Here is a 26,840-nt window from a genome sequence, read left to right as displayed (position 1 = left end):
GAGGAGGAGAGAAGAAAGAAAGGAAGAGGGAAACAGCTGAGGTATGCAGTAATCAGCAGGCAATTGTATCAAGTTTGTTAAAGATGTTTGCAGCTATTTTTGCTGGCCAGTAGTGTGTAGAGAGAAGCAATTAGTCACAGAAATTGCTCTACTCACAGGGCAAATACAAATAGCAACAAACATGCTGATTTTAAAACCTGGGGCAACAAAAAAGATTCTGAACACTGAAAAACAGAATATATCATTAGAAGTCATGCGCTCCTTACTGAAAAAAAAAGAAAAAACAACTAGTCCTCCTTTTTGAGCAATAGTTATGAGATTCAGAGAACATATATTGCAACTGTATGATTTATAATTAAAACATAGTTGGATGATTCCTCAGAAAAATGTATCATCTTATTTTTCTTGTAACTGTTCTTTATTTCCAAGAATATATATAGGCATGCTAGTCCATTCTGTCTTTATTTCCAAAACAGGACATTATTTTTTGCTTTTTCACAGGACGAGGCAAAAACTCATGACATTTTCAATCCCCATGTAGAAAGTTATGAATTTAGGCACCTAATGAGTACATAATTACACATTGCTGTATTTCAAAGAAACAGAACACTCCCTCATTTTTGTTGTCCTTAAAGACAAAAATGATACTCATTCAAAACCTGTCTGACATGAGTGCCTGTAATAATAGTGCTACTATTTTCAGTGAACTTACACAGAACAAGCTGTAAATACAAAGTCCATAGGCAAGCAAAAGCATGGGTTGGAGACCCAACTGATAGTTCTAAGAATATAGCTTTGCCATACTGTAAATAGCAAGCCTGAAAAGTATTAGAAAACTCTTCAGTTAAAGGTGAGTAACCTGAGGACAGATAACCCATGCCATAAGATTTGGCATGCCAACTGAAAATGCATAACTGGTATTTCTTGGAGGTCTGGGAGTTGTTAGTTTTCCCTTGTTTTCTCTTGCTAGATGAAGTCCCTAACCACTGTGAAAATAGAGCCACAATAACATTGCAGAAACAGTGACTTGAGAATAGCTGTTAAAATGACAAAAACTGTGTTGACCTCTCAAAGATCTGGTTTTCCCCCGAGCAAGTGAGGAAAGCCAGAAGTCATATAAGTACACACATTCGCTTTTGGGGATCACCCAGACACACCTTGGCCTCTTGGGACTCGCAGAATTCCTCCCTTCTTCTCTCAAGAAACATTGAATTCAGTTTCCCACGCTGGCCAAAAGGGGCTGTGCTAGGGGAGCGAGAAGGTGGAGCTATGAGTAAGCAAGAGCAACCTGAGAGTGCCTCCAGCTAAGTAGACTTCAAGTGATACTCAGACACTGTGGATGGATTAACCACATGCTGGTTGCTGTTGCCCTGTGCTGCAAGTAGCTTTCAACGTTCACCCAAAACTCTCCTGCCCATGCTAGGCACATGGAGCTGAAGGAGACCACCCGTGATCACTCAGGAATGCAAAATTTGGCCTTCCAGGTAAGCGTGGTTTCCTTTGCTTTTGTGGGGAAGAAGAAGGACTTAAAGTCAATGAACAATGCTTACATCAGTCCCTGAATAAAGAAAAAACAATTTCTGCTCTCTGCCTGCAGATGTTTTACAACATCCCACATGCTTTGCACTGATATCCTGCCAAATTACAAGGCTCTTGTATAAAAAGCCGGAGCACAATCGACACATTCAGGAGTAGGCTCCACTTATTGCCTTCATCTGCTGCCCGGTATACTGGTATCTTTGAAAAGTCTCCTGACTCAGTAATATTTCATAGGCTGATGGATCTCACAACTAGCTAATCCACCTCTCCCATCTGCTGTATCAGTTGCTGCTTTTTCCTGAGTATAGGTCATTCACAGTTCTGTTGAAGAAGTGGTTGTCATTATGCAGCAGGCATGTATCTCATCAAAGCAATGTATATTAATAATATGAGAAAAATAATAATGTAATCACAGTGGGGCATATCTTCTTTCTTCCATGCATAAAATAAGTGTAATTGTCTTGTTCTGCTCCCAAGAAGAGCACAGAGAGGAGGTAAGGAGCCAAGCCAACCCAGAAGGTTCAGTGTGTTATGCACATAAAGTAATGTTAGCATCTATTTTAAAAATTCGGATTTCAAAAGCAGAAGCACCAAAAAAACTGGTAACCGGTTAGTTATTGTTTCTCAGTGCCCAGCATCCCTGCACTTTCAAAGGAATTAGAGCAGGGACAAACAGAAATTTGTAAACCCACAGCCAGGCCAGTTCACTGCACACTGTTCACTAAAGGTAGAACAGGTAGGGGAGAGACAGTGGCTCTGAAGGGTGCTGTTAGCAAAGTACCCCTCGCTCTCCTCTGCAGCCTCCCGTCCTTGCGCTGCCCCTGAGCTCAGCTAGCAGGAAGGGTAGCCGGTACTGGGTGTGAATATCAGCCCACGCTGTTCCAAGTAACACAGAAGGGTCTTTGTAGATGCTAAGCATGTGGCATATTGTGTAACACCAGTGATACCTAACCTTTCTGTGTATGTATTCATTGGGCTATAGAGGTAGACAAACAATAGACTGATTTGATAATCTGCCGGTCAGGGAATATTTGTGGAATGTAACAGAGTTAGGGTCAAGTCCCTAGTCCAGTCAATAGTTAATAATTCACGCTAAGTGGGACAGCTTCAAAAGGACACAGAGAGATAACCCTCTTAAAACATGATAGCCCAGTGGTTAGGGCATTCTCCTGGGTAATCAGAGCACCCTCAATGCATCTGTGCTTCAGAGCAGATAGACAAGTAATTTGAACTTGGGTCTCCCTTAGTTCAAGTGAATGAGATAAGAGAGGGCTTCATCCTGGCTGCATTTTTCACACAAAATGTGTGCATAAGATAGTGCAGTCAGCTTCCAAAGTCTGTGCCTACAAACCCATGAAGGAAAGAAGTCCCTCCCTAGCTGCAGAAGCTCAGTGCCAAACGCTCTTGAATGACCAAAGCTGCAAATCACCTCTTCCCTCAGCAGTCTCTGGGGAGCACAGTACAGTGGCTCGGGATAATCCTCTGCCTTATGCAGCTAGCTCACCTGGGCAATGTGCAGGGAACCCAGGTGCTTCCTTTCCTGTCCATTGCAGAGGTTTGCAAGAGCCTGCAAATCCTCTCTGATTTAAATAATTCAAAGGTCAAGTTATAGAGACTGTCCAAAATGAAACCTGGGTCCTGAGTCAGGTTTTCTGGTTACTTTTTTTTTCCTGGAACACCAGGAGGTGTTCACATTTACATTTACACTGTTTATCTCTGACTCAACATATAAGTCACTCCCTAGAGAAAATAAGACACAGAAGGAAACAGGTAAACTTCTGCATATAGAAAAATAAATCGCTTTTCAGTAGAAGCCACTGAGAAGCAAACAATCTCATCATTCTTCCTATTTTCTTGTACTTAGGCTTTTCTTGCACAAGGTGTGAATGTTTTTCTTCCTCCAAGATACAGTGTCTTCTACTAGTAAGCAATTAGTATCTTCCCTAAACCACAAAATATAAAAGTGTTCTGGAAAGGGATTAAGTTAAGCCATTTTAAGTATCAGTGTGGGTACTTTTTAAGTAACAGTACCTGTACTCCATAGGTACCTTCAGATGTACCTGAGTCATGTAATGATTAATGCATGAAGTGACAGAAAAAATAAGACAGGGACAAAATAAACCCGGGTTAAGTAGTTTGTTTTATAAAGTAAATAAGTTGAGAAAACAGCTTTCAATGTAATTCAAAGCAGCTCAAGGCTAACAAGTGATGGATGAAGGATCATATCAGAGCTTTATGATGTCAAGAATGAGAGGTATTGTGCCTTCTGTTGTGGAGGGACTCTAACAGGTTGAAGAGGTTGTAATATAGAGTAATCTGCCTTTCTGCTAGTCATACTGTCGTGGTTTAACCCCAGCCAGCAACTAAGCCCCACACAGCTGCTCACTCACTCCCCTCCAGTGGGATGGGGGAGAGAATTGGAAGGGTAAAAGTGAGAAAACTCGTGGGTTGAGATTAAGGCAGTTTAATAGGGAAAGCAAAAGCCAAGCACACAAGCAAAAAAAAGCAAGGAATTTGTTCACTACTTCCCATGGGCAGCCACCTCCAGGAAAGCAGGGCATCACACGTAACGGTTACTTGGGAAGACAAACACCATCACTCTGAATGTCTTCCCCTTCCTCCTTGCCCCAGCTTTACATGCTGAGCATGACGCCATAGGGTATGGAATAGCCCTTTGGTCAGTTGGGGTCAGCTGTCCCAGCTGTGCCCTCTCCCAGCTTCTTGTGCACCCCCAGCCCACTCGCTGGTGGGGTGGGGTGAGAAGCAGAAAAGACCTTGACTCTGTGTGAGCACTGCTCTGCACTGACTGAAACATCCCTGTATTATCAGCACTGTTTTCAGCACAAATCCAAAACATAGCCCTCTACTAGCTACTGTGAAGAAAATTAACTTGATCCCAGCCAAAACCCGCACACATACCAATGGTCAAAGGGAGATAACTATTTGAGCTCTTCTCAATTTCACATTGGCTGTTGATATGAAACACACACATCCTTCTGTACTATGATGGGATTTTCACTGCATCACAGAAGCATAAAACTTTTTCAATCACACTGTAGTAGACCCTCAGAAATCAATTAACCAATGTTAACTTTCAGAGAGGGCACACATCCATGTAGCATAAAGTTCTATTAATACCATCAAATACATTTAAAAAAATGCATGATGCTGCAAAACATCAGCTACTTCTTTTGTACACTACGCCGATTCCACTTAAACTGTTTATAGGCATAGCATCAAAAACCACAGGTCCTGCTTTATTGTCTTGTGATAATGCCAATACCTGGGAGATCCAGAAGCAACTTTTTACCTCATTAACAGCTCAAAACAGTCTCAAAAGAAAACAGACAACAAAACCCAAATGTACAGCTCTGCTGTACGTCTTGTTCTCTCTCTTGCTTTAATATTAGGGACATCTCAGTTACTAACAGCCATTTGGGTGTATTACAATGAGTAGGCTTCTTGTATTGGTTTTAAGAAGATACATAGCTCTACCCACACTGCCAGTCTTCCCAAGCACCCTCCTACCCTTCAGTGCAACATAACCTTAATAAAACCCCAATGCAATTGTTAAGACCTACACGCTAAAGTTACCTGCTTTGGATGCTACCTCATAGCTAAAAGCAATAGATTGCCACACTGTTTATACCGAGACATTCAGGTTTTTTAGTATTTTTTTTGCCTTAAGTATGTCATGCAATTTAAGGAACGTAAATCATTGTCCTCATAGTCTCATCGCTATTCAGAAGATTGTCCATGTTAAGTGTCTACATGCCAATGTAATACATTCTGTATCTATATCTACAATAATGTCATACAGAATGTATAGAAACACTACTGTGTCTCTTGCATTCAATGTGGTTCAGTTAACTTGTCTGTGATGGCACTGGCTGGAGGATCACTACAGTTGCCCACAGAATTTCCCGGTCAGAAACCCTGCAACACTAACAGTAACCCTAAAACTGAGATTGGATTTACCTAGCTTGTGTTTAGCCCTCATTTAAGAGACAAAGGTTTTACCTAATCAGTTCTGATGATTCAGATCTCTGCTAATGATGACATTAAACAACAAGTCACACTCATTCCTTAAGGAATTATAAGAGCTGGCTGATAAAAAGGAATGGTAGGTGGGGCCAAAAAACTCCCTGACTTTTAAAAGGAACTCAGAAGTAAACATAAAATAACTACAATGCAGAGGGAAGATAACAGCTAATAAATATTTACTGTTCACTGGCATCCTGTTGTCAGTGTTATGATGCATTAAGCAGTTGGTACCTGTTTCTGTAGCAGAGCACACGGTGCTCTTAAGAAGCTGACCTGAGGAAGGATCGCCTTTAAAGTTCTGCCTTTTACTCATGCTACATAAAGACATTGGTACTGCCATAATACATGCAGCTTTCATGCTCCATTTCATTCGAACAAGGTTATAACATATGTTAAAAAAATGCCATTTATTTCTGTGTTTATTCCCATTCTCCACAGCTTCCTAGATACTCTTGTCTGGTTGGTTAATTAAGACTATAGGCACTATTAAGAATTTACATTTCATGGGCATTGTTGTAATTCCTGTCGGAAATTATGAAGGCATTGCTCTGCATAACTCCATCAGATCCATGCAGGAAATTATGCAGTCCTTTTCCACATTTTCAAAACTTGCTTTCCAAAGCCATGCTTGTTTTTAAAAAAAAAAATTAACTGTGACATACTACCCCATCTCTTACAGGAAATATTGAAAGTTAGTTATACCTTTAGGCTCTTTTCTTCTCAGGCTAAGTAAATATTCCTTGTGAAAACCATTTTTAGGATTTTTGTCCTTGTCATCCTCATTGTGTTCGTGCTTGTCATCAACAGATGTTTTGAATGCTGTAATTGCAGGGGTCATGTGCACCTTGTTATCTTCTCAAGAATGTGCAGATCTTTTTTTCCCTGTTTCAGGTTTTTCTGGATTTGGCTTTCTGCCTCTCATACATTTACTTGCTCTGAGAGCAAATGGATTTCCTATTTCTTTTTTTATGGCCAGCTTGTGCCAGTCTATCATTTTAACTTGTTTATCCTGCATTTCAAGCTACTATCCAACTATCCTACTCAAGACTGACAACTTAAGCTTTTAAAGAAAACACTAATGTACTCAGAGGTGGGTGAGCCTAATTTACAACTCATTTCAAAACACCTCATGGAGATTCAGCCAGCTGAATTTAAATCTGGCAGTACATGTTTCTTATCTGCTGTCTCTACAGCTCATTTACTATAGTTTAAAATATGGATAATGAACATTCATCCCTTCTGCCCTGTACACTGAGTTTTATCACTTGACAGGAATTTATGAATGCTATGATTATTGGTTGAAAAAATTCTTCCTCAATATTTAAAATGCATTTTAACTCCTTCAGAGTCATGACACTCTGACTAGCAAAAGGTAGCACATGGGGAAAAACTTAGATGAATGGTCTTCAATTACACTGAGTATTAAAAGAATAGCAAAGTTTTGAACCGTAAATCAGATGGCTTCATTTCAGCTGACTGAATGCAATCTGAAATCCAACATGGTAACTTAAAACATTTGCTTTTGAAGCATCTGTTTTACACTGAACTCCTTAAGTACCCTGATTTCAATCTCCAAAGCTAATGTAGTGACCCACCCTCAAACCATAAACAGTTTAAGCAGCTGGATGCTCTGATAGCCAATCTGTTTTCATCACTAACTGGCAGGGGTGGAAAACCATCTACTCTAGTGTGTGTGCTGTTGTTAACCGATAGAAGTTATGCACTCTTCACAAAACCAGTCCCCTCTCAAAAGACAGACAGGAGATAGGAGGGAAGGTCAAAGAATGTAGTTATGCAACAAGACTTGGCAAATGAACTGCTCATCTAGAGGGAACTAAACAAACATTGAAAGAGCACTTCACTTACGAGTAAGAGATAGCTCGTGTGCTTGCCGTTTAATCAAATATTTTACAAGCAGGAAATGCCAATCAGTAAAAGTACAGCAGAGTGTGAAAGCAGAACTGCGTAACACTTTTCATATTGTCAACATTCAAAGTAGCTGGAGCAATTCTGTAATCCTTCAAGTGTGGCCTAAAAGGAAGAGAGTTTTCCCATCCAAGCTTCTCCAATTTGGTTATAACTTCCTGCTTCTTTATGTCACTCAGGCTGAGTAGGTTCAGAAGTGCCTTGGCATATTGCTGCATCTGGCCTGTGCCCTAGCCAGGGCTCTGCTGGCTATAGTCCCTAAGGATCGAACTCCCGTTTTCTGTTGCAATGTTTTGTTCTGCAGACATTTCCAGGGAGGTGGAAAAGGATACTGGGCAAATGAGGTAGAAGCTTTTCTGCCCATACTTAGGTAGCAATCTGCAACAGCATATGATAAGCACAGATAGATTGACATTTTGGTGAGGAGTTCCTTCAGCAAACTCAGAAAGACTGTAAGCAAACAGGAAAAAGGAATAAGCAGTTTTATTTGTCACTTGAATATTGCTATTCTTATGAGAAATTTAAAAGAATTCTCTTTCTTCAAGGGGTAGGGTTAAATAACATACGTTTTCACCAAATAAGATTTAAAAATTGTATAAAGTGAAGGATGAAAAGATTGTACTTGAAGAATTAGCTGTGAAATACAAGAAAATTACTCAGCTTCATGGCACTCATTCAAAGACTGTTTTAGTCAACAGAAGTAGTCTCTTACTGAAGTAAACTTGTTATCAATAGTAATTAACCAGTTTCTACTGAATTTGGAATATGCCAGAAATGTGGTATGATCAGTTGAAATGAGCGCTTTTTATGCTTACAGAAAATAACATAAATGTATCATTCTGCCGTATGGGCTATTTCGAGTTCCAGCAATCATGTGATGCTCTTACTAGTTTTCTGTTACATTACTCATACGTTCATATATTTTAATTACTCTATAAATGAAACTCTTATGTAATTATTGCAATTGAGCAGTGGGTTGGACAAAGTGACTTCTAGAGGTTTTTTCCAACACAAATTATTCTGCGCTTCTGTTGCTTGTGGACAGCAACTCACATGCTTACTGTTTTCCACATGTTCGCTGAGAAAAGTCCTAAGAAATCTCTGCTTTTTCTTGCTCAGCAACAAGTATAGAAATCTTCAAAGAGACTTTCCCCAGGGGGGTTGTGCATGTCAATTGCAGAACTGTAATTCGAGTTCACTTTGACTTCACTATGCTGTCCTGTATAGTATTTTTAATATATTATATATTTCAATGCTACAGTTAAGCACTGCTTCTTGTGATAATTTTTTTCTTGCACTGTATGGAGTGTACACTAGAGGCTTTCACTGTCGACTGCAGGGGCTGCTATGGCAAACTCCTAAGACAGCATGGTTAGAAGGCAAATGAATATCAGAGGTGCTTTTCAAAAAAGAAATACGTCCCTCTTAAGGGAATGCAAAGATACTCTTCTCTTAGAAGGAATGGAACTGATGTATCAGCATCTGGTTTATCAGGGCCACAGCACGTGAATCAACAGCTTCTTGGACACACAAGGTTCCAGAAACACTTTTACTGAAACGGACTTTTTGTGAAGTTTAGAGGCAGAGTATCTTTAAGGAAAATATATTACTGAAAAGTGTCCTGGTTGCTTCTAAGGTCATGTTTCCACTAAAAGGCAAAATTTAATTTAAGTCTAGTAGTACAGCTCATTCCTGCCTTTATCATAATTTACTATGATTAAGCTTATTTTGTATTGTTCATTTGGAAGTGATCATTTTCTTAGAAGGCTAAATGTAGGTACTAGTTTACTGGTTTTATTATCATGTAAATAATGAGATACTTCATGCAATAAAACACAGTCAAATGACCATACTGTAACTGCTGCCATAAGAAACCACTGAAATATAAAACATTTATATCAATTGTGGATATAAGTTATCTGACATTTTGTTTAAGCAGCTTTCTTACAAAACCAAAATAAGAACTAGCCCTTCAAGGATCATTAAAAAGAAATAATGTACCCTTCAAAACATTAAGAAACAAGAAAACTCAGCTTCAGAATAATAATAAAAAAGACGTAGAAATAGTGGAGCTGGTTATGGCTGTCTTCAACTCTCAGTACACTGACAAAAGGTATACCACAGAGAATTAATGTAGTAAAGCTGACTGCTCTCTTTAAAGATACTCTGTTTTATTCCGAGAGCAACAGAAGTACGTATTTTAAAAAAATATGCATTTACTGCACATGCGTAAGGAGTATACATACTGGAGCAAAGGTACTAAGAACCGAGGGAAGGCACAAATAGGCCATTTTGTGCTTGGTGGGCAAATCTTTGCAAATTTGTTGAACTTGTCCTGAGGCAAAGGACAGCACCAGGAGGACATGTGAGTTTGGGTCAAGAAAACAGCAGATTCACATTAGTCGAGCATGATCCATAACCAACGCAGCGTTGTGTAATAGTGCAGGGACTTGAACTCCCGAGCTCTGAACACTGAGTTTTGAGGTCCCCATACTAGTAAAGTAAAACATGAAAGCACAGGCATCAGAGTATAAATCAGTTCTTACTGTGCATGAGAAAAGCTTTCAGCTTTTGATTTGAACTGGTACAATTTCTGGTCTTGTCATGCCCCAGGACGACAGTGAAGGTGTGGATGTTGTAAATCCAAAAGGTCTCGGAGACAATTCAAAGAGAATCAAGAATTCACAAAATAAGAAAATTGTACATACTAATCAGGTATGTTTTTTTCTTTTTTTTTCTTTCGTATAGCCTTATATAAATTCATAAACCTCAAATTCAATGTCAGTAATTGGCTGTGATAATACATCCAATACAGATATTTTAACAAAACCTGAATTTGATTTAAAATTTATAAGCTGACAGGGAAGTAGTTCTGTTCTCAGAAATACATTGACAAAAAAACACAGAAAATTGACAGGATGTGTAGGATTCAGAAAAATGTTTTCTAATGTCATAATGGCTTCATACAAGATACAAAAGAGGCATCAGAAATGGTGATCAGTGGCAATACTATGGACGAGGAGTTGATATAGAAGCATTTTCTCATGAGAGTTGGAAAAAGAGAAGCTGGAAACACTGCGTTTAGTGATGCAATCTTTCAGCCAGACAGGGCATACATATTACTAAATATCTGCTCATCCAAAATAGGGGAAATTTCAGACAAACACAAACTGGAGGCAACAGCTCTGACATACAACTGACCAGAGAAAGAAGAGGAGAATACGATACAGATGACGTCATAATAAACACATCCATTTTGACTTATTTTGACTGTACTTTTGTTTAAGCCCACATAGCCCTTCATAGTTCACTATGAAGACATGAGAGTCAGGTCAAAGAAACCCACAGATATTTTACTAGTTTCATGTATTAATATTTTCACATCCATACTTCAGAAATAATCTGCTACTCTAAAAGTTCCATTAAAAAGTTCTAGTACTTTTCTGTGTTGTAAAAATATCTACTTGCCAAGTTTGGTGATGGTACTTGAAGCAGTATGTAAGAAATAGAGGTTTCCTGATGCTGTGGTTGTTCTTTTCTATCTTCCAATGGAAGACAGAAGGTTTTTGGATCCAAAGGTTTTTGGATATGATCCAAATCCAAAGGTTTTTGGATATGATCAGAGGCAGCAAAGGCATGCTGTCAAAGAAGTGCCTCTGCTCTCAAAGTTGAAGTGATTCCAGATTTACAGTGATGGAAAGGATCACTTGGACTGTTCTGATAATGCACTCCTGGGAACTAGACTGGGATCTGAGATCCTAGGAGGGGAAGGTGCCTATACCTTCCTCTTCAAAAAAGCCAGCAAAAAGGAAAACGTCGAAACAAAAAGAATAAAAGGACTTTCAGAACGGATTGAAACTGTTGAAAAATGGAGCAAAGTAGTGGCAGTCAATGAAAGCTTGATTTTAATCAAAGAAACTGATTTCCCGATGAAAAGGTTCAGCTGAAAGCATTCAGCCACTACTTTGTGCAAGTGTAGTAGAAATATGTATACCCACACCGACACTTTCTCAGGCACACTGCGACTGAGACAGAAGAGTTTATTTTGAGGCTCTGCAGAGTATGGACTTCACTGTACCCCTGCTGGCAGAAGTCCACGCACTCCACGCAGCCCTTGGGTTAGCCTCAGCAAGGGCCAACACTCCCCATGAGCCAGAACTGACATGTTTGGCCACAAAAAAAGAAGAAAACGGGTTTAGATCCATTCTCCCTTTTCCCTGTGTATGTGCACAGAGTTAGACACAAAGTGATCTTTGATTTCAGATTTTCTTAACACCTTTTAATGTAGATGTAGGAAAGCATTTGTGACAATAAAATACTGACGTAATAATATTTTGAGCATATTTAAATACATTGTAGACAATGTGAAAAAGTGTGGATTTATGCTTTTTATGTTGAAATACTCAAAAGAAAAAAATAGGTTATATTCTCAAGACAACAGTATATTTCACAATTCAAAGAGCCAGGCTGTGGGTGATCCAGGCAAGCTCCTGGCCCAGGGATCCCCTGGGCAGCACGTGAAGCAGGGGCACTGGGGGTGGTGGTGGGGATAGAGGCAGGAGGTGTGGGACATGGGCTTCGAGCTGTGACCAGGAGAGAGGACGTGGTGCCACGGGGAGCGCAGCCACCTGCAAACATGAAAGCGTGGCTCTCCAACCCAGAGGGCTGGACTCTTCTGATTTATCATGTAGGTTCAAGAATCTGTGAGAAGCACTGGCATGCAATATACCCCAAATTTAAGCCCAGGAATAAATGATATTTCAATGCTATCAGCACGCAGTGTCCCTCAGGTGAGAAGTCCACCTCCTACAGCCACTGAGAAGAGTGCTCCCAGTTGCCAGAAACAATAGCAACTTAGTAGGCGGAAGCATCTGCATTTTTCAGGTTTGCTGTATTTCACAGGCAAGACCAAAGAGAGAAAGAAATTGAGTTTAGCGAAAATGCGGGCAAAAGTTACAGTGCGGCTCCGCAGAGCCACACGACTCCCAGCACTCTCCCCCTCCAAAAACTGCAGTGAAGAGGACTGAGAGACTCCTGTGCGTGCAACATGGAGCTTTCTCCTAGGGGAATGAGTAGTGGCTTCTACATACATACTCCTCCGCACCATTTTAATTACTGGCCTTGTGTTAATTTTGCCTTTGAGCTGGTACAAGTCTCTCACTAGGAACCAACCGAGGGCTGCCCAGGACTTTCAGTGGTGCCTGCAGCGGGAAAGCCAGAGAGAAGGCAGGGGCCAGGGCAAGATGTGTGGTGGGCCTTGCTTCACACAGCAGTTTAGGGAACGGTGTTAGCACAAATACTAGTGACACAAGAAGAAAAGGTAGACTCACCTGCAGCCTGCCACCGCTCCAAGTGGCCGGGCACAGCGAGCCAGCTCCTCTCGAGAGGGTAGGACATGACCACCAGCTCAGGGAAACGCTATCTGCCTTCACCGTGGTCCTGGCCAGACACCCAAGGGCCGGCGACCAGTCACGCTGCCCCGGCACAGCATTACAACGAGGAGGCGCGAGCGCGGCGCAAGGGCCACGTGTGGTTACGCTGCTGCCTTTGAACGCAACGGTCGCCTGCCCCGGGCCGCTGGCCCCTCCGTGGGCCCCGCCACGAGCACGGAGGTACGTGCCCGTGGACAGGCGCGTCCCCTCTGCCCCTGCAGAGCGGGCTGGGGCAGTAACGCGGGGCGGGCACGGCAGCCCCCACGGCTGCCCCAGGCTGCACGGGGGCTGTGCTGCTCCCAGCCGCCTCAAGGACAGTCCTCGAACATGGCAGACGTCAGACCGCAGTCGTTCAAAAGCTTTAGTGCAGCCAGGCTTATGTGGATTCAGGTAGCGAAAAGGTGTGTTCCTGGTGAAAATGTGCTACCTGGCCAAATTTCAAGTTTCTGCCACAAAGCCTATGGATGCTAGCTGTCTTTAAAGGATTGTTACCCGTTACCTTTTCTCAGCAGCTTTTCTTAAGAATAAATTTATTGGCTTAGTTAGATTTTTAAAACAACAAGGCCCCCCTATGATTTAACCTTTCTCCATACATAAAATTTCCACCATATTAAAGTTCAGCAACAAAAACTGGGGGTCATCAACAGGAGGTGCTGGGCAAGCTGGCTAATCAGCAGCTCTACCATCCCTACCTGCAGCTCTCACTTTTCAGCGTGTATGCAGTGGTACTCTGCATGGGGCCCTCTTCAGCTCTGAGTAACACTGGTATTTTTTCCCCCATTCATTTCCCCTTTCAAAATGATGTGCATGGTGTGGGAAAGTTCACAGCCACAGTCCAACCACTGGGTTTGCCTGGTACTGGTCACAGCGTCGGTGGCAGACAGGAGAGCTGGAGCCGTGCACTCAGTGCAGACGGGAAAGTCTTGAGACTGCTTCAGCCGTCTGCCGGCGGGGATCTGTTTCTTCGCACCTTACTGAACAAGCATGCACCCCTCTCACAGCCTCAGCACCTATCTGTTTTCCAGGATGAATACATCAATATTGAGAGTGATCTGCATGAAAACAAACGTGAGTCAGTAGATGATGAGCAACCACGCTTGAAAGGGTAATGTCTTTTGCGTGAGTAAGTTTTCCACTCACTTCCTCCCGGCCCAAGCAATAAGATGCCAGTGTTTCTGCTTCTGGAGCGACAGCTCTAAATTTCACTGCCATACCCCTGTGCTACACAGACCTTTGTATTGCCTAGCAATTTGTGTAATACAGAAACGCATTGTGTTTAAAATTATTATACCTTTCAACTGACAAGTGTGATTGTGGAACTATCCTTCTAAAGCTTTGCAAATTAAAGGAGCAATATTTTTTCTTTTTGTACATTAAGTACTTTTCTAATATTTCCGTAAGAGCCTTTTTTAAAGAGAGGTCTTAAACAGTGATCTCTTTGAGGAAGTTAAAGATTCACTATTGTCCCTCAGTTTGCATAGCTATTTACCCCAGTGCAAAATAAGAACAGAATGGCTGCAAAAAAAGCCATTTTGACGGAGCAGAATTTTTACACTTCATTAGCACTGGTGCCAAGTGACCACACAGTGAAAGCACACATCTATCTTTTACCTGAGGATTAGTTTTTCTGGCAAAACCTACAAACCTTGTATAAGACATTAAAAAAATTAAGATACAATACTTAAAATTATATTTTAATGTCTTAGTGTTTTTCTGTCATATTGAATCTTCATATAAACCTTCAAAGAAATCATACTGTACTTTTCCCCTGATTTCTATGACTGCATTCTGTTATACAGCACACCATTTCAGCTTTGAACCTGTCTTTCTATCAGCAGATTCTAGCAACTCACTTACTGGATATGTCAAATAGGAGTTTGTCTCACTCAAATTGGACTACTTGGGAAGATCTCATGCCTGTACGAATGATATGCTTATATACAGAAGTAGTTGTGAAGATTTTAATTAGGCTTTGGAGTTGTACATACAGAACTTAAAGACTTGTTAATATGATAGGTTTACTGATGCCATCATATTAAAATACTGCTTCAAAAATCTAGCAAAAGTATTTAGAAGTCACTTAAATATTCTCTCATTTCTCCTCTCTGTTCTTTGGAGATTTGTCATTCCTTTAGCAGCCCATAACATGAAACACTTTCTTGTTTAAAACATTTAGGGTCTTGTCTAGCAAAACCAAAAAGCTACTATTTGCTAGGTCAAACATCCAAGTTTGATAAGCCTCTCCAGTGGCAGGTATCCAGCATCTCCCCAGAAGTAAGCTGATTGCACAAGCAAGTGTTGGCACGCAAATGGCCGTACGAGGTTAGTGGGGTCTCTCCCCCTCAAACCTGGGCCCACAGGGGTCACTCGACAAGAGGCATCTCTGCACAGAGATGGGTTGAGTTGGGCCAGAGATGAAGCCTCTATGTTTTTTATTCATTCTTGTTTGTTTGTACTCCCATGGAGAGCCGAGGGATAAATAAGGTTTCATTCACAGGGCTTACTGTTTCCAAGGTCCCCTTGCTCTTCCATCAGCAGCAGGTACCATTGCCTCGGGCAGTGAAAGCTCTTTATGAAGAGCTGGAAGCTGAAGAGCACTTTGCTCTGTTCTGATTACATTCAGGCTACGGCTTGTCCTGTGCTCTCCGGTTTTGAACTTGCTTTTGTACTTTGTCTAGGTTTAATCTTTATGTTGAGCACCTGACAAGGGCAATGGTATCTCTACCAAGTTATTTTTGGTAAATTAGCTCCTAAAAGCAGGCGCTAATTTGATCTAATGTCTTCTTATCTGCTCAAAGGTAAGCCATTCACAAAGTATGCCTCAATTTTGAATGTGTCATCAATTTCTTTCAACAGATAGTACTGAATAGCCTGTGGTCTGAGACACAACCCCTTTGAAAGATCAGTCTGTTGATAACAAGGATTCACTACATGTGCAAGGTGTTAGCATTCACTTATAAAGTACATGCAGACCAGAAAAAGGATTTCTGAGTTGCAAAATGCAAGCAAGCATAGTTTTGGCATACACAAATATTTCACATTAAAGTCTTCCGTCCTCCTTTAAATGTGCTGAAGTGATATCTGCTTTTTCAACACCTTTGGTTAAGTAAAAGCCCCTAGCAACGTGCTGCACTTTAAGCCTATAGGATCAGCTTTTACAAAGTAATGTTTCTTTCATAAATTAACCAGATTTCATAAGGAGGATGTTTGTTCTGCCACCTTTCAGAACAGAGCTGCATATTTATGACACATATGCCTAAACATTTAAGATATCCTGGCACCAAAGTGATAATCACCTAAATTAATAAAATAACAAGGGAGAGAGAGATGTTAGAGCAAAAAAGATATTACAAGGAATTGTAATCTTAAAATAACAATTTTAAATCCCAAAGGACTTATAGGTAGCAGTAACAGAGAGTAGATATTATTTTTTCCTTTTTTTGGTTGATGGATGAACCATAAATTTGATAAAGTAACTCTGGCTTATAGATGCATCTGTCTCTCATTTCTTCTTTTCTTTCTTTTCCTGGTGTATCTAATCTCCCTGCTGAGATTGGGTAGGTAACCGAATGTTCTTACAAGTTAAAAAAAGAGAGCTATGATTTGTGAATCAACAGGAATTCCCAGAACTAAAACTGAAATATCAAAAGCAATCAAGATTTCTCAGAGACCCTGTTACTCTCTACTAGTGAAGGAGTATGTTCCTGCTCTGCTCTTCTGAGAGCTGATATGAATTAAGTTAATATTCTTTGTTTCTCTCCAATTTCTTTCAAATTAATTAATTTTTTTTTTTAGTGCAGAAAAGAAGGGTATTCATGCTGAATTTTGGTGTGCACCTGACTCCAGCTGCATCTAGTTTCCAAACAAGTACAGTCTGGATAATTAGCATCTCTGAATATAACGTTGCCTTTATAGACTGTAGGGTGTGAGGCACTGCTTTAGAGAGACAGAGCTATAGCTGTGATTTCTTTTTCAGCATGCACAATACAAAGGTGTTTGTTTAGCTACAGCTTTTGTTACTGAAATACATCTGCATCACCAGCATACTTAACATTGGAAATCTGTGTTGAATTAACTCCCTTAACTGATATTTCCCTAAATTTCAGCCTCCCTCATGAAATCTCTCTGTGTTACCCTTAGTGAGATGAGAAAAGAATAAAAGTGAAGTATGTAATATTTGGAAGAACAGATACTAGATAGGACATTCAAATATAACAAATTGTTTTAGCTTCCATGAACTGAGGAGTCTTAGATGAAAAGTTAATGTAATTAACAACCAAATTTTCAAGTATCCAGGAACATCTATGCACACTGTAATAAGGTTTTAGATAGGTATTGGTTATTTTGCACACACAAATGCAGCCTTTGGCCTTCACAACTATAGCAACAGTACTCTTCCAAATAGCAATGCTGGGGTGGCTGTATTAACAATCTTTGTTGGTCTAGTAAAGGGCACTGAATCTTTAACTACCTCTCCAGTTTGCACTAACCCTGTTAACAGCCCTCCTCACAGAAGAGCTGTACTTCAGAGGCTAGCAAAACTGGCCTGCTAACTTCAGCCTGTTAGATAGTTGATGGATTGGCCCATTAGGTATCTGCCAGATTTTCTTTTTTACTTGTCCAACATCAAACCAAAGAAGTCCCCCTCAAAAGCTCTGCAGATGTGGGCGTGATTTTCTTCGTCACTTTGGAATCCAAATTTAACCCTTACCAAGTGCAGCGTACTCCAGTGGAGAAATTTTGATCAATTTAACCTGATCTACCTGTGCAAATTACTCTTCCTTTTTATCTACATCTTAAGTTTCTGTTCTGTTTGGTTTTTGTGTTTTCCTAGGCATTTAGAAAAGAAATATGATAAAGCCTGTGAATTTTGCAAGAAACATAAAACCAGAATTCTCTATGCGATCTACGGAATTTTAATAACAGGTATAGTATATTACACCCAGGGTTGCTGAAGCCTTGTTTATTTACCTGTGTGAGAGTATGGACTGTGCCTGTCTTCTGTCTGACACAAAAACTCTTGACTGTCTTAAAGAATGAATTTGAAAGGAGGTAAAAGTGAATTTAGTCCCAGAGAAAGCTCCAGATCTCAAAACCTCCACTCATTCCCAAACTTAACAAAAGCACAGATCTCGCTACACTGCTCCTCCAGCATGTTTCAACTCTAACTAGCAATTACATTTGGGATAAAAGGGTAGTTCAGTCTTAGTGTCTACTCCATTACCAGCCCCCTCCAAGAGGCCCATTAAATCACAGTTTTAGAAACTTGCCCAAAACCATGAAATCACTTTAAAAAGAGTCAGGCACCAACTTGGACTGAACTTAAGTCAGCAGGCTAGAAATGAAAGTTTTCTGTTCTGACCCCTATCACTCGATATCCACAGAAAATGTTTGCTAGAGGAAATGTGGTTTATGTCAGCATGCACTGCAAAGTCATTCAGATATTCTTCTCTGTCCCTTTCCTGATTAGCCAGTAGCTTGGTTTGTTTCCTTCCACTTCACCAAGCTTCTTTTTGAGATCCTCCTGCTCGAACACTGAGAACATGTAGACCTAAAATATGTCTGTGTGATAGGCATCAGCATACCATAAAGTGGTTATAAAAAGGCCGCTTGCATGCTGAATAGCCTGCCCTCCTAGCATCAGCTCGTCTTGCTTTGTCATAGCACAGACATATCCTGGCTCAAGAAAGTGAGTGAGTTCTAAAGATACGTCAGGGTTTCATACCTTAATTCCATAAAAAAAAATTTGCCTTACACAAATCAGTAGTTCTTCTTCCTTATTTGCCATAGACAAAATCAGATTATTATTTACAAGAACTGAATATTTCAATGGCCAGCACAAATTAGCAATGAACAAATGACAAATCATTTCACAGCTACTTCATGAAATAAACTACTTCTAAACTTCCCAATTACTTGAGAGGGCCATCAAATCAGGCACTTGACAAATGTTTCTATGTGTTTCTTCTAGTTTTATTGGATAAACTCATCCTCCTGTGAAAGAAGGAACAAGACTCATTGTTCTTAATTCACAGTTTTTACACAGGAAAAAGCAGTTCTGTAGACATGTTTCATTTTCCCAAGTGATTAACATGTTTGATATGAACTTGGCTTGGCCAAAGCGTATAACCTGCTTTGATAGTATGAAAGCCACCTTTCATATCAATGAGTATATAGTAAGTAACAGCACTACCTATGAAAGCAAAATTTTTCACTATTTAGGCCAAGAGTTAGAAAAGCACTTAAAAGATAAACAGAGGCTTGACTTTAACCACATCCTTTAAATTTAAGATTTGATTCTGTTTTTGAAAAGACCAACCTAACTAACATGTATATTCTTGTTTCTGTGACAGCATACTTGGCAGTAGTTATTGCAGCCTGCAGCTTGAACTTTCAGAGAGCCTTGCCACTCTTTATCATCACTGTCCTAGCCATCTTCTTCATCTGCTGGGATTTTTTAATAGCTAAGTATGAAGACAGAATTGCTGCATTCTTTTCCCCTGGAGAAAGATATCTGGAGAAACAGTGGTTTTGGCTGAAATGGTAAATATGAATTACTTCCTATTTTTGAAGGACAAAGCATTAGTCAATTTACCCCTATAGTTTTATTTCAGCTTACACCCCCATAAGCACAGGGAGATGGATCAATGACACAAATTGCAATAAGATCAAAGAATACATACAGAATATTTCAATATTTTCAGTTTACAGATGTCAGGCACACCTTTAAGATTGCAATACACTAGCTAGGTATCAAAAATCTTGACAGAAAGTGTAAAAAAAATTCCTCAAATTGAGATAGGACAAGTTTGTGGTTGCAAGAGAACATGTTCACAGAAGTTCAGGTGTGTTATAGCCTTCTGCATTCATTCTGCAAGCCAGAAAGTGCCTCACTGTCACTTGTTCAGAGAGCTGTGAGATTTGTAAAAACCTTAACTCTAACATATGCAAACTGTTAAAGACTGAAGTGTGTTATCTAGACACTACTTGTTCACATATCCCCATAGCAATTTTTACTTGACCTGCAGGAATCAAAACATGCCAGCCACATTAGTCTCATAATAACATCATACAACCTTATTTGGGGTGGTAGACATTGATCTGGTAGATAAATCTGGTAGATACTTAGATCTGATAGCTACTTATTCCAAGTATTCCTGAGCAGTTATCAGGAATATTTAAGTTATTCCTGGGAAAATGGGGAGCCAAAGGAGGCTCGTAGACCAAAGAAAAGGCTAAATGAAATCTCATTAAAAAAGAAAAAGAAATTGGCTAGCTGCCTTCTCTCTCAGCTAGGTCACCTTCAATCTGAGAGAGAAAGAGCTCTAAAGAGGACGCATTTTGGGTTCAGGAAGATGTCCCAACTTACTCTTAAGATTTTGAAATGGTTTTGCCATACGAGCAGGAATTTCTAAGAAAGATGCTGTAAAGATTGTGGTCCTTCTACTCAGGAGCCACATTAGAGAGCAGTCACACACAGGCACCTCCATTAGACAATTTGGCAGCTTCTTTTGGGGGGAGGAGCAAACAGAACAGGAGAGCCCTGATGAGCAGATGGAACAAGCCAGGGGCAGTAAATGCTGTATTACCTGGGCTGCAATCCTTAAATTGTACATATCACAGCTTAAGTGCTTAACTGTAGGTCACAGATTCCTCTAAGAGACAGAAAGTCTCTCAAGTGTAGAAAGTGTTATTCAGCATTGCAATGGCCAAGCCATTTTGTGGAGTTGGCCTGCAGTATTTTTGATCCATGTCTAAAAACAGAATTTAGGTATGTAGGTACCACTAAAATCAGTGGAAGCTAAACAACTGTTAGTCACAAGTAACATTAAAAAACTGGGACTATTTTTAGTTTTCCTCTCTGTAAATGGGATGATATATTTCCTTGCCTCTCAGGCTGTTGTGATAATTACCTTCAATATGCAAGCTGAACACGCTTCTGTGATAGTGCCGACCATAGAAACACTGAACATAGATGTACACGTGGCTCTTGTCATTGTTTTTGAGATAGCTAAAATTGTTCTGATTAAAATGTATTTTTCTAAACAGACTACAGCCGGTTACAAAGAAGTGAACAGTTTATAACCTGCTCCTCAACAGTGTGTGTTTCATAGGCCCACCAGTTAAACAGCACAGTGCAGTTCATAAAAACCACAACCTGTCTTGCCAAGAGCTAAGAAAAGATTCAATAAAGAAGGCAGGAAACGAAAAGGAGGACGGAGTGAGAAAGGAGGGCATCTTCTTGCACTTCATTTAATAAAAATAACACCCAGACAAGAGTCGCTCATGCTTTACTGGGTTTCCCCCACACTCTGACTTTGGGGACATGGTTGGAGGACATTTCTTCTGGATGCCACCAAGGGCTATTGTTGTCAGAGCTGCATGAGCAAAGGCAGGTTCCTGCTTGCGTAGAGCTACACATTTCAGCTTAACATATTGCTCAGAGAGTTCATTCACAGACAGCTGTAAATGTTGTGGGGAGGGGAAGGAATATCTGGTCTTCTTCAGGATGTCATGCTTGACACTTTTTTTTTTTCCCTAGGGTGTTGTGTGCAGCTCTTATTATAACTATCATCTTCTGGCTCATCTTTGACACAGCAAAACAGGGATCCCACCAGCTGATCTCCTTTGGTGGGCTTGTGATGTATGTTCTCCTGATGTTTATATTTTCCAAATATCCAACCAGAGTGAGTATCTAGTCCATGTTGGATCTTCTGGGGTTTTTTTGTTGAATGTCTCAAAACCTATTCCTCTACCCTAGCACCAAGTTCAGTAAGAATAACAGAAAACCCACGTCGAAATTTAGGCTTGTCCAGTGATGTATTTCATTTCTGAGGAAAGTTGTTTTGCTCTGATATCTTGCGGATGCATGTGTGACAGTATGCATGCATCTTGGGAGCATGTGTGGGGCTGTACCAGCATCTGGTTCTCACTATTTTGGGAGGCCGCTGCCCATCCTTTGTTCCAGCCCTGATGCAGACTGGAATACATTTTCTCCTGGAGCATCAGTGCAATCCGAGGCAGGCCTGCTCCATGCTTTCCACCCACAGGAGGCTCACCACAGTCCTCAGGACATCACAGGCACTTATTTGAGGACACTCATCACATCAACACAAATTGCATAGAACTGGAGACGTGCTTCCCTCATGTAGCTCTTAATCCCTCACAAGTTTGATTCCCACTACAAATGCAGCAGCTGAGGCCAAGCTGAGGTCCTCACTTTCCACTAACCCACTCCCATAGGCTTGCCAATGCCATTTATTTTAATTTTCCAGCTGAGACATCCACTCTGTACTGCTGTGGTATTACAAAGGGGTTACTTCAGCCACCACAACTCCCACCTCAGCTTTTACCCCTGTGTGCATGCCTAGCATACAGCTCATGCTTTCATCAGTCATATATTAACCCATTGTCCACGTTACCAAGTTTCACCAACACTTTTTCAACACTCCTGCATCAGTGCTGAGACTTTCTTAACAGAAAAAGTCCTCTCAGCAGGGACTAGTGGATTCCCCACTCGCCATCCTTTGCAACTGCTGCTGCCTCCAACTGAGGTGAAAACTCCTGTACTCCAGATGCTTTGTGCTCTCCCATGGGTCCTCATTACACCTAATTGGCTTGTGTTATTCAAATATCATCTGAATAAATTAGAGAGTGCCATTTCAGCTCTTTGTCTTGTAAATAATCAGATTCAATTTTCACAAAACGACGATGTTTTCCGAGGCAGCAGAGCAGAAATCTGCAGTGTAGTGAAGAGCGACTGGTCACAGGCAGCCACAGTTTTTCCCACAACTGCCTTTATGTCATATGAATCGCAATATGTAACTGTGAGTAGTTTTCAAGCAACAAAGCTCTTTAAAGCTGGGCAACATAAAGAGTTGAAATTACCCAAGCACACAGAAAAACCTGGAGTAAAATCTCTCCTTATTCCCAGTCCAGATATGTGAAGTATCTGCATGCTCAGTTACTTTTTTTTTGATGTTTCCATTCCAGTTAGAAAAAAAAAAGAAGAATCATGTCTGCTGCTCTCATGTATGTATATTTCATCTATAAACTGTAGCACAGCAAGAACTATCTCTCCTTTTCCTACTATTTGATTACTTGCAGTCTGTGATGGTGAAATGGGCATGTCGATACTTACCTAGCCAGGCTTTCATCAGCTAGCTCAGATGGAGACATCCACATCACAGGGTTCTCAAATTGGGAGAGCTTGTTTTTCATTCAATTTGCATTCAATTCAATTCAATTCAAATTCACAGTCCAAGTCCCCTACAACCTGTTTTGGCAGCTGCTCCTATCCTGCAGTATAGTCAGACAATCCCCTTACATTACATTAACAAACATCTAAAATAAATTATTATTTATTCAAATAAGAAGTGGTTTCTTTATTTTTATTTTTCTGTCTATCTAGGTTGCTTGGAGGCCAGTATTTTCAGGAATAGGAATGCAGTTTATTCTTGGGCTTCTTATTCTGAGGACCAAAGTGGGGTTTGATGTATTTAACTGGCTAGGCATTCAGATCCAGGTAAGCTACAGGGAGAAAAAAAAAATTAATATAATTTTCTGTCTTGAGAGTCTTATGTAACAGCCAGGCAGTTCAAGGGTCCATTTGCGTCCGGATGTTTTCCGCTCTTCAGAAAAACTGGGTTTTCAGAAAGGTAATTGACTACCTGAATTCAACCTTCTCATTTCTTTTTTGTTCAGTTAATACAAGACCATGTGGGACAGGCTGATGAGTAATGGCCAGAGTGACCCTGTTTCTTAATGGCTTTACCAGCCTTGGGCTGAAATTGTAACTTGCACCCTCCAAACACAAAGCCACTATTTTTGCCAGGGCACTCATAGAAACTCTTAGACCTGGCCCAACTCCAAAGCATCCTTGCAATAAATCTGATATGCTGAAAAGCCTTGGGATTTAGCAAGGCAGAACCACCACTGTCTTCGCAGTAGCCACAGTCCTAGCCCCAGGGCCATTTCCTATTTCTCACAACATATGAGAAAATGAATTCAACTACAGGTGGCAAATCCACAGCTGCAAGCAGCAAAGGATCTCTAGAGAGGGGAGAGGTTCCGTCTGTAGGTGGCCCTGCAGGCAGTCTACAGGCACAAAGTTTTTTCAAAAAGTCCATTACTGTAAAGTAATAAATAAGAGAAATCCAAAATGTAGATCAGAGAGTACCCACTGAAGGACATTCAGACTTTTCAGCCCAGGGATACTATTCACACAGCTGTTCTTCACAGCGCAGATAATTAAGCGCATTTAAAACAAGCCAGTGCAGAATGTACTGTCTCTGTGCGGGAGCGAAGGCACAGGTCTGACGTCTGTCTGGTTGCTAATCTGCAAGCAGTGGGAGTCATCTGGGTTTTGTCACCGGGTTCTCAGTCTCCCCTTTTGTCTCCCACTGAAGTGGGTCTGGTGCCCCCTTTCGTTAGCTCCATGTGGCTTACGGTCACTCCTGTCATAACTCATTACTCTAGCTATACATCTCCATTTTAAACTGTACCATTAATTGCATCTTTTGGCATGAGGAGTATAAAAATGCACCACCGTATCAGAATTAAAAGTAGAAGATTTTTTTAGACTAGCTTTTGGCTACTCCTTTCAAAACTCATTACTTCAGCCAATAAATCTCCATTTTAAACTGTATCGTTTATTGCACTTATTTGCATGAGAGGGAGTGTAGAAATGCACCACAATATCAGGATTTAAAAATAAATTCTTCTTTTAGTACACCTTATGGCCTTTATCATGTTGGGTACTGCAGGAAAATGTGCCCTATGCCCTTGCTGTTTATCCACATACTCTGAAGCAGCCTGCACACTTGGTAGAGCAGAGCAGAGACCCTCAGTTCAGCCAGATACAGTCAGTGAAGCCTGGACCCATTCAGAGCAGAGCACAAGCTCCTTGCACCTCACCAGATCTCTGCAAGACAACTAGCAATATTTGCTTAGTTTTTGGCAGGGACCCAGAGCTTATGGCTAACTTTCTTTGCTTTCTGTGCCCTAGACTTTTCTGGAGTACTCTGACTCAGGTGCTAAGTTTGTGTTCGGTGAGAAATACACGGATCATTTCTTTGCTTTTAAGGTAAGATGGGTTTTATATATACTGTATGTGGCAGACAGACAACAGAAAAAGGAACAGTATGACTGGGAAATAAATTAATTGTATGTCTTGTGATACCAGTGCAGTCACCAGAGAAATCAGCTAAGAGATAAACTATTCCTTACTGTGTGACACTCCAAACAGAAAATTTGGGAACCCCACATAAAGCCCTTGATTTACTGCTGTACACTGAGCTAGGTTACATTTACTTAGTCTAATTATAACAAAATATATTACAAGTAGGCAGAACTTTGGGATATGTTTCTACAAGGAATAGGTTAAAAGGCTCCTACCTGGTCACTGAAAGAAATATTACCTCCAGCCTATCTTCTCTGCGTCTCCACAAGTAAAGGTCCTATACCATGCTATGCTGTTCTATCCTAAAGAGCTGTGCAGACCACTGCCTCACAGACATTGCCCCTGTAGAAGTGAAAAGCCTAGATGTATACTTATACCAGGTAAAAGAGGTAGAAGCTGCCCATGCATAAGCAGGAAGAATTAAATTATGTTATTATTACATTAATAAGATCCCAGTGAGATTTCCCAGCTCTCCCGTAGGAGACCTTGTTGGGAACCTGCTGGAATACAGCTTATGTGCTCTGTGCTTTCTAACATGCACCAGCATCCTGTCTGGTTTTGCTCCCACACGTAGCCCGTGCCATAATACCTGCTTAGGCTGGAATCAAGAACATATAAAGAAAAAAAAAAAAAACAAAAACCCAACCATGAGAAATTTATCAGGACTTTCTCAGAGACCATTCTTCTGTCTGGTATTTCAGACACCTGAGCGTGGGCTTACACATCTCTTATCTCCTTTTTTTCTTGAGATAATATTCCAAACTGGATATTCTTCACACTTAGCTCTTTCACTACTTAAGAAAGAAAATGCTACCTGTAAAATATGCTGCTACTAAGAATAGTCAGAACATCTTAGAGGGGAAAAAAAAATGAAGCATTTCAGCAAGAAATATAAATTATATTTTAATTGCAGTATTTTTATACCTTTTGTTTCACTTTCCAGTCTCCTCTCACCTTTACCCTATTGAGCACTCAAATGACAATTGAGCACTCAATTCACAATTACATATTTTGGGGGTGAAATTATTTAATTCCCACCCCAAAGCTATTTTTCCTGCATTTTTCCACAATGCCTTATGAATATGATTTTTTCAAGGTGATTTTTTAATGCCTCAGTGGCGATGCAAAGTACTTTGCTGACTAAAGCCATAACTAGGGACTAGACAGTCAAAAGTTTGCTTCTGTGTATGCACACATCCATCAGTCTTATTCTATGGGATAAGCCAGCAAAAGACATGTGGAATTTCTAGAAGAGGATAACAGGGACAAGTAGGTTATTTTCACACTGAAAAACATGAAAGCAAAATCCATGAGGTGATTTTCAGAGCTGCATATGTCGTGGTATAGGAATATTTATGGTAAACAGAGTGGCAGACAAGTGCACAGCAACGCCAAAACATGCTCCATCTGCTCCTCCTATAGAAAGAGATTTCTCTCTTCCAAATTCAGTGGGTGACAGCCTGAAACACTTGCCATTTATTTAGAGATTAAGATGGTCAAAAGTGCTTTTTTGTGCCTTTCAGATATTTTATGAGGTTTGCATGTAGCGCTGGGCTGTCCAAATCTTGCCCCAAGATATTTCAAAGCACCCTCCAAAAGTGAAACGTCTCAATCTCGGCTTAGCTCTTGAGAGAGAGTAGACAAGTGATAGGGTATGTCTTACAGAAACTGTCAGAGCCCAATTGTATCCATACTGCATCCTTATCCGTATGCAAGGG

General features: G+C 40.6%; 1 protein-coding gene across 1 annotated transcript in view; it reads left to right on the top strand.

Annotated features, from left to right (window-relative positions):
* The first annotated feature begins 1,427 nt into the window (after nucleotides 1–1,427).
* SLC28A3 (solute carrier family 28 member 3) overlaps nucleotides 1,428–26,840 on the top strand; it is a 44,538-nt gene continuing 19,125 nt past the window's right edge. Inside the window, exons 1-8 of the mRNA XM_075488623.1 lie at nucleotides 1,428–1,484; nucleotides 10,123–10,224; nucleotides 13,967–14,046; nucleotides 17,776–17,867; nucleotides 19,295–19,484; nucleotides 21,484–21,628; nucleotides 23,353–23,466; nucleotides 24,949–25,026. Coding sequence (XP_075344738.1) covers nucleotides 1,428–1,484; nucleotides 10,123–10,224; nucleotides 13,967–14,046; nucleotides 17,776–17,867; nucleotides 19,295–19,484; nucleotides 21,484–21,628; nucleotides 23,353–23,466; nucleotides 24,949–25,026 — 858 coding nt within the window. The remainder of the gene's footprint in view (nucleotides 1,485–10,122; nucleotides 10,225–13,966; nucleotides 14,047–17,775; nucleotides 17,868–19,294; nucleotides 19,485–21,483; nucleotides 21,629–23,352; nucleotides 23,467–24,948; nucleotides 25,027–26,840) is intronic.

Source organism: Mycteria americana, chromosome Z (genome assembly GCF_035582795.1).
Source record: "Mycteria americana isolate JAX WOST 10 ecotype Jacksonville Zoo and Gardens chromosome Z, USCA_MyAme_1.0, whole genome shotgun sequence".
Lineage (NCBI taxonomy): Eukaryota > Metazoa > Chordata > Aves > Ciconiiformes > Ciconiidae > Mycteria > Mycteria americana.
Note: the sequence above shows the minus strand (reverse complement) of the source record. Positions and strands in the feature narration are given on the sequence as shown.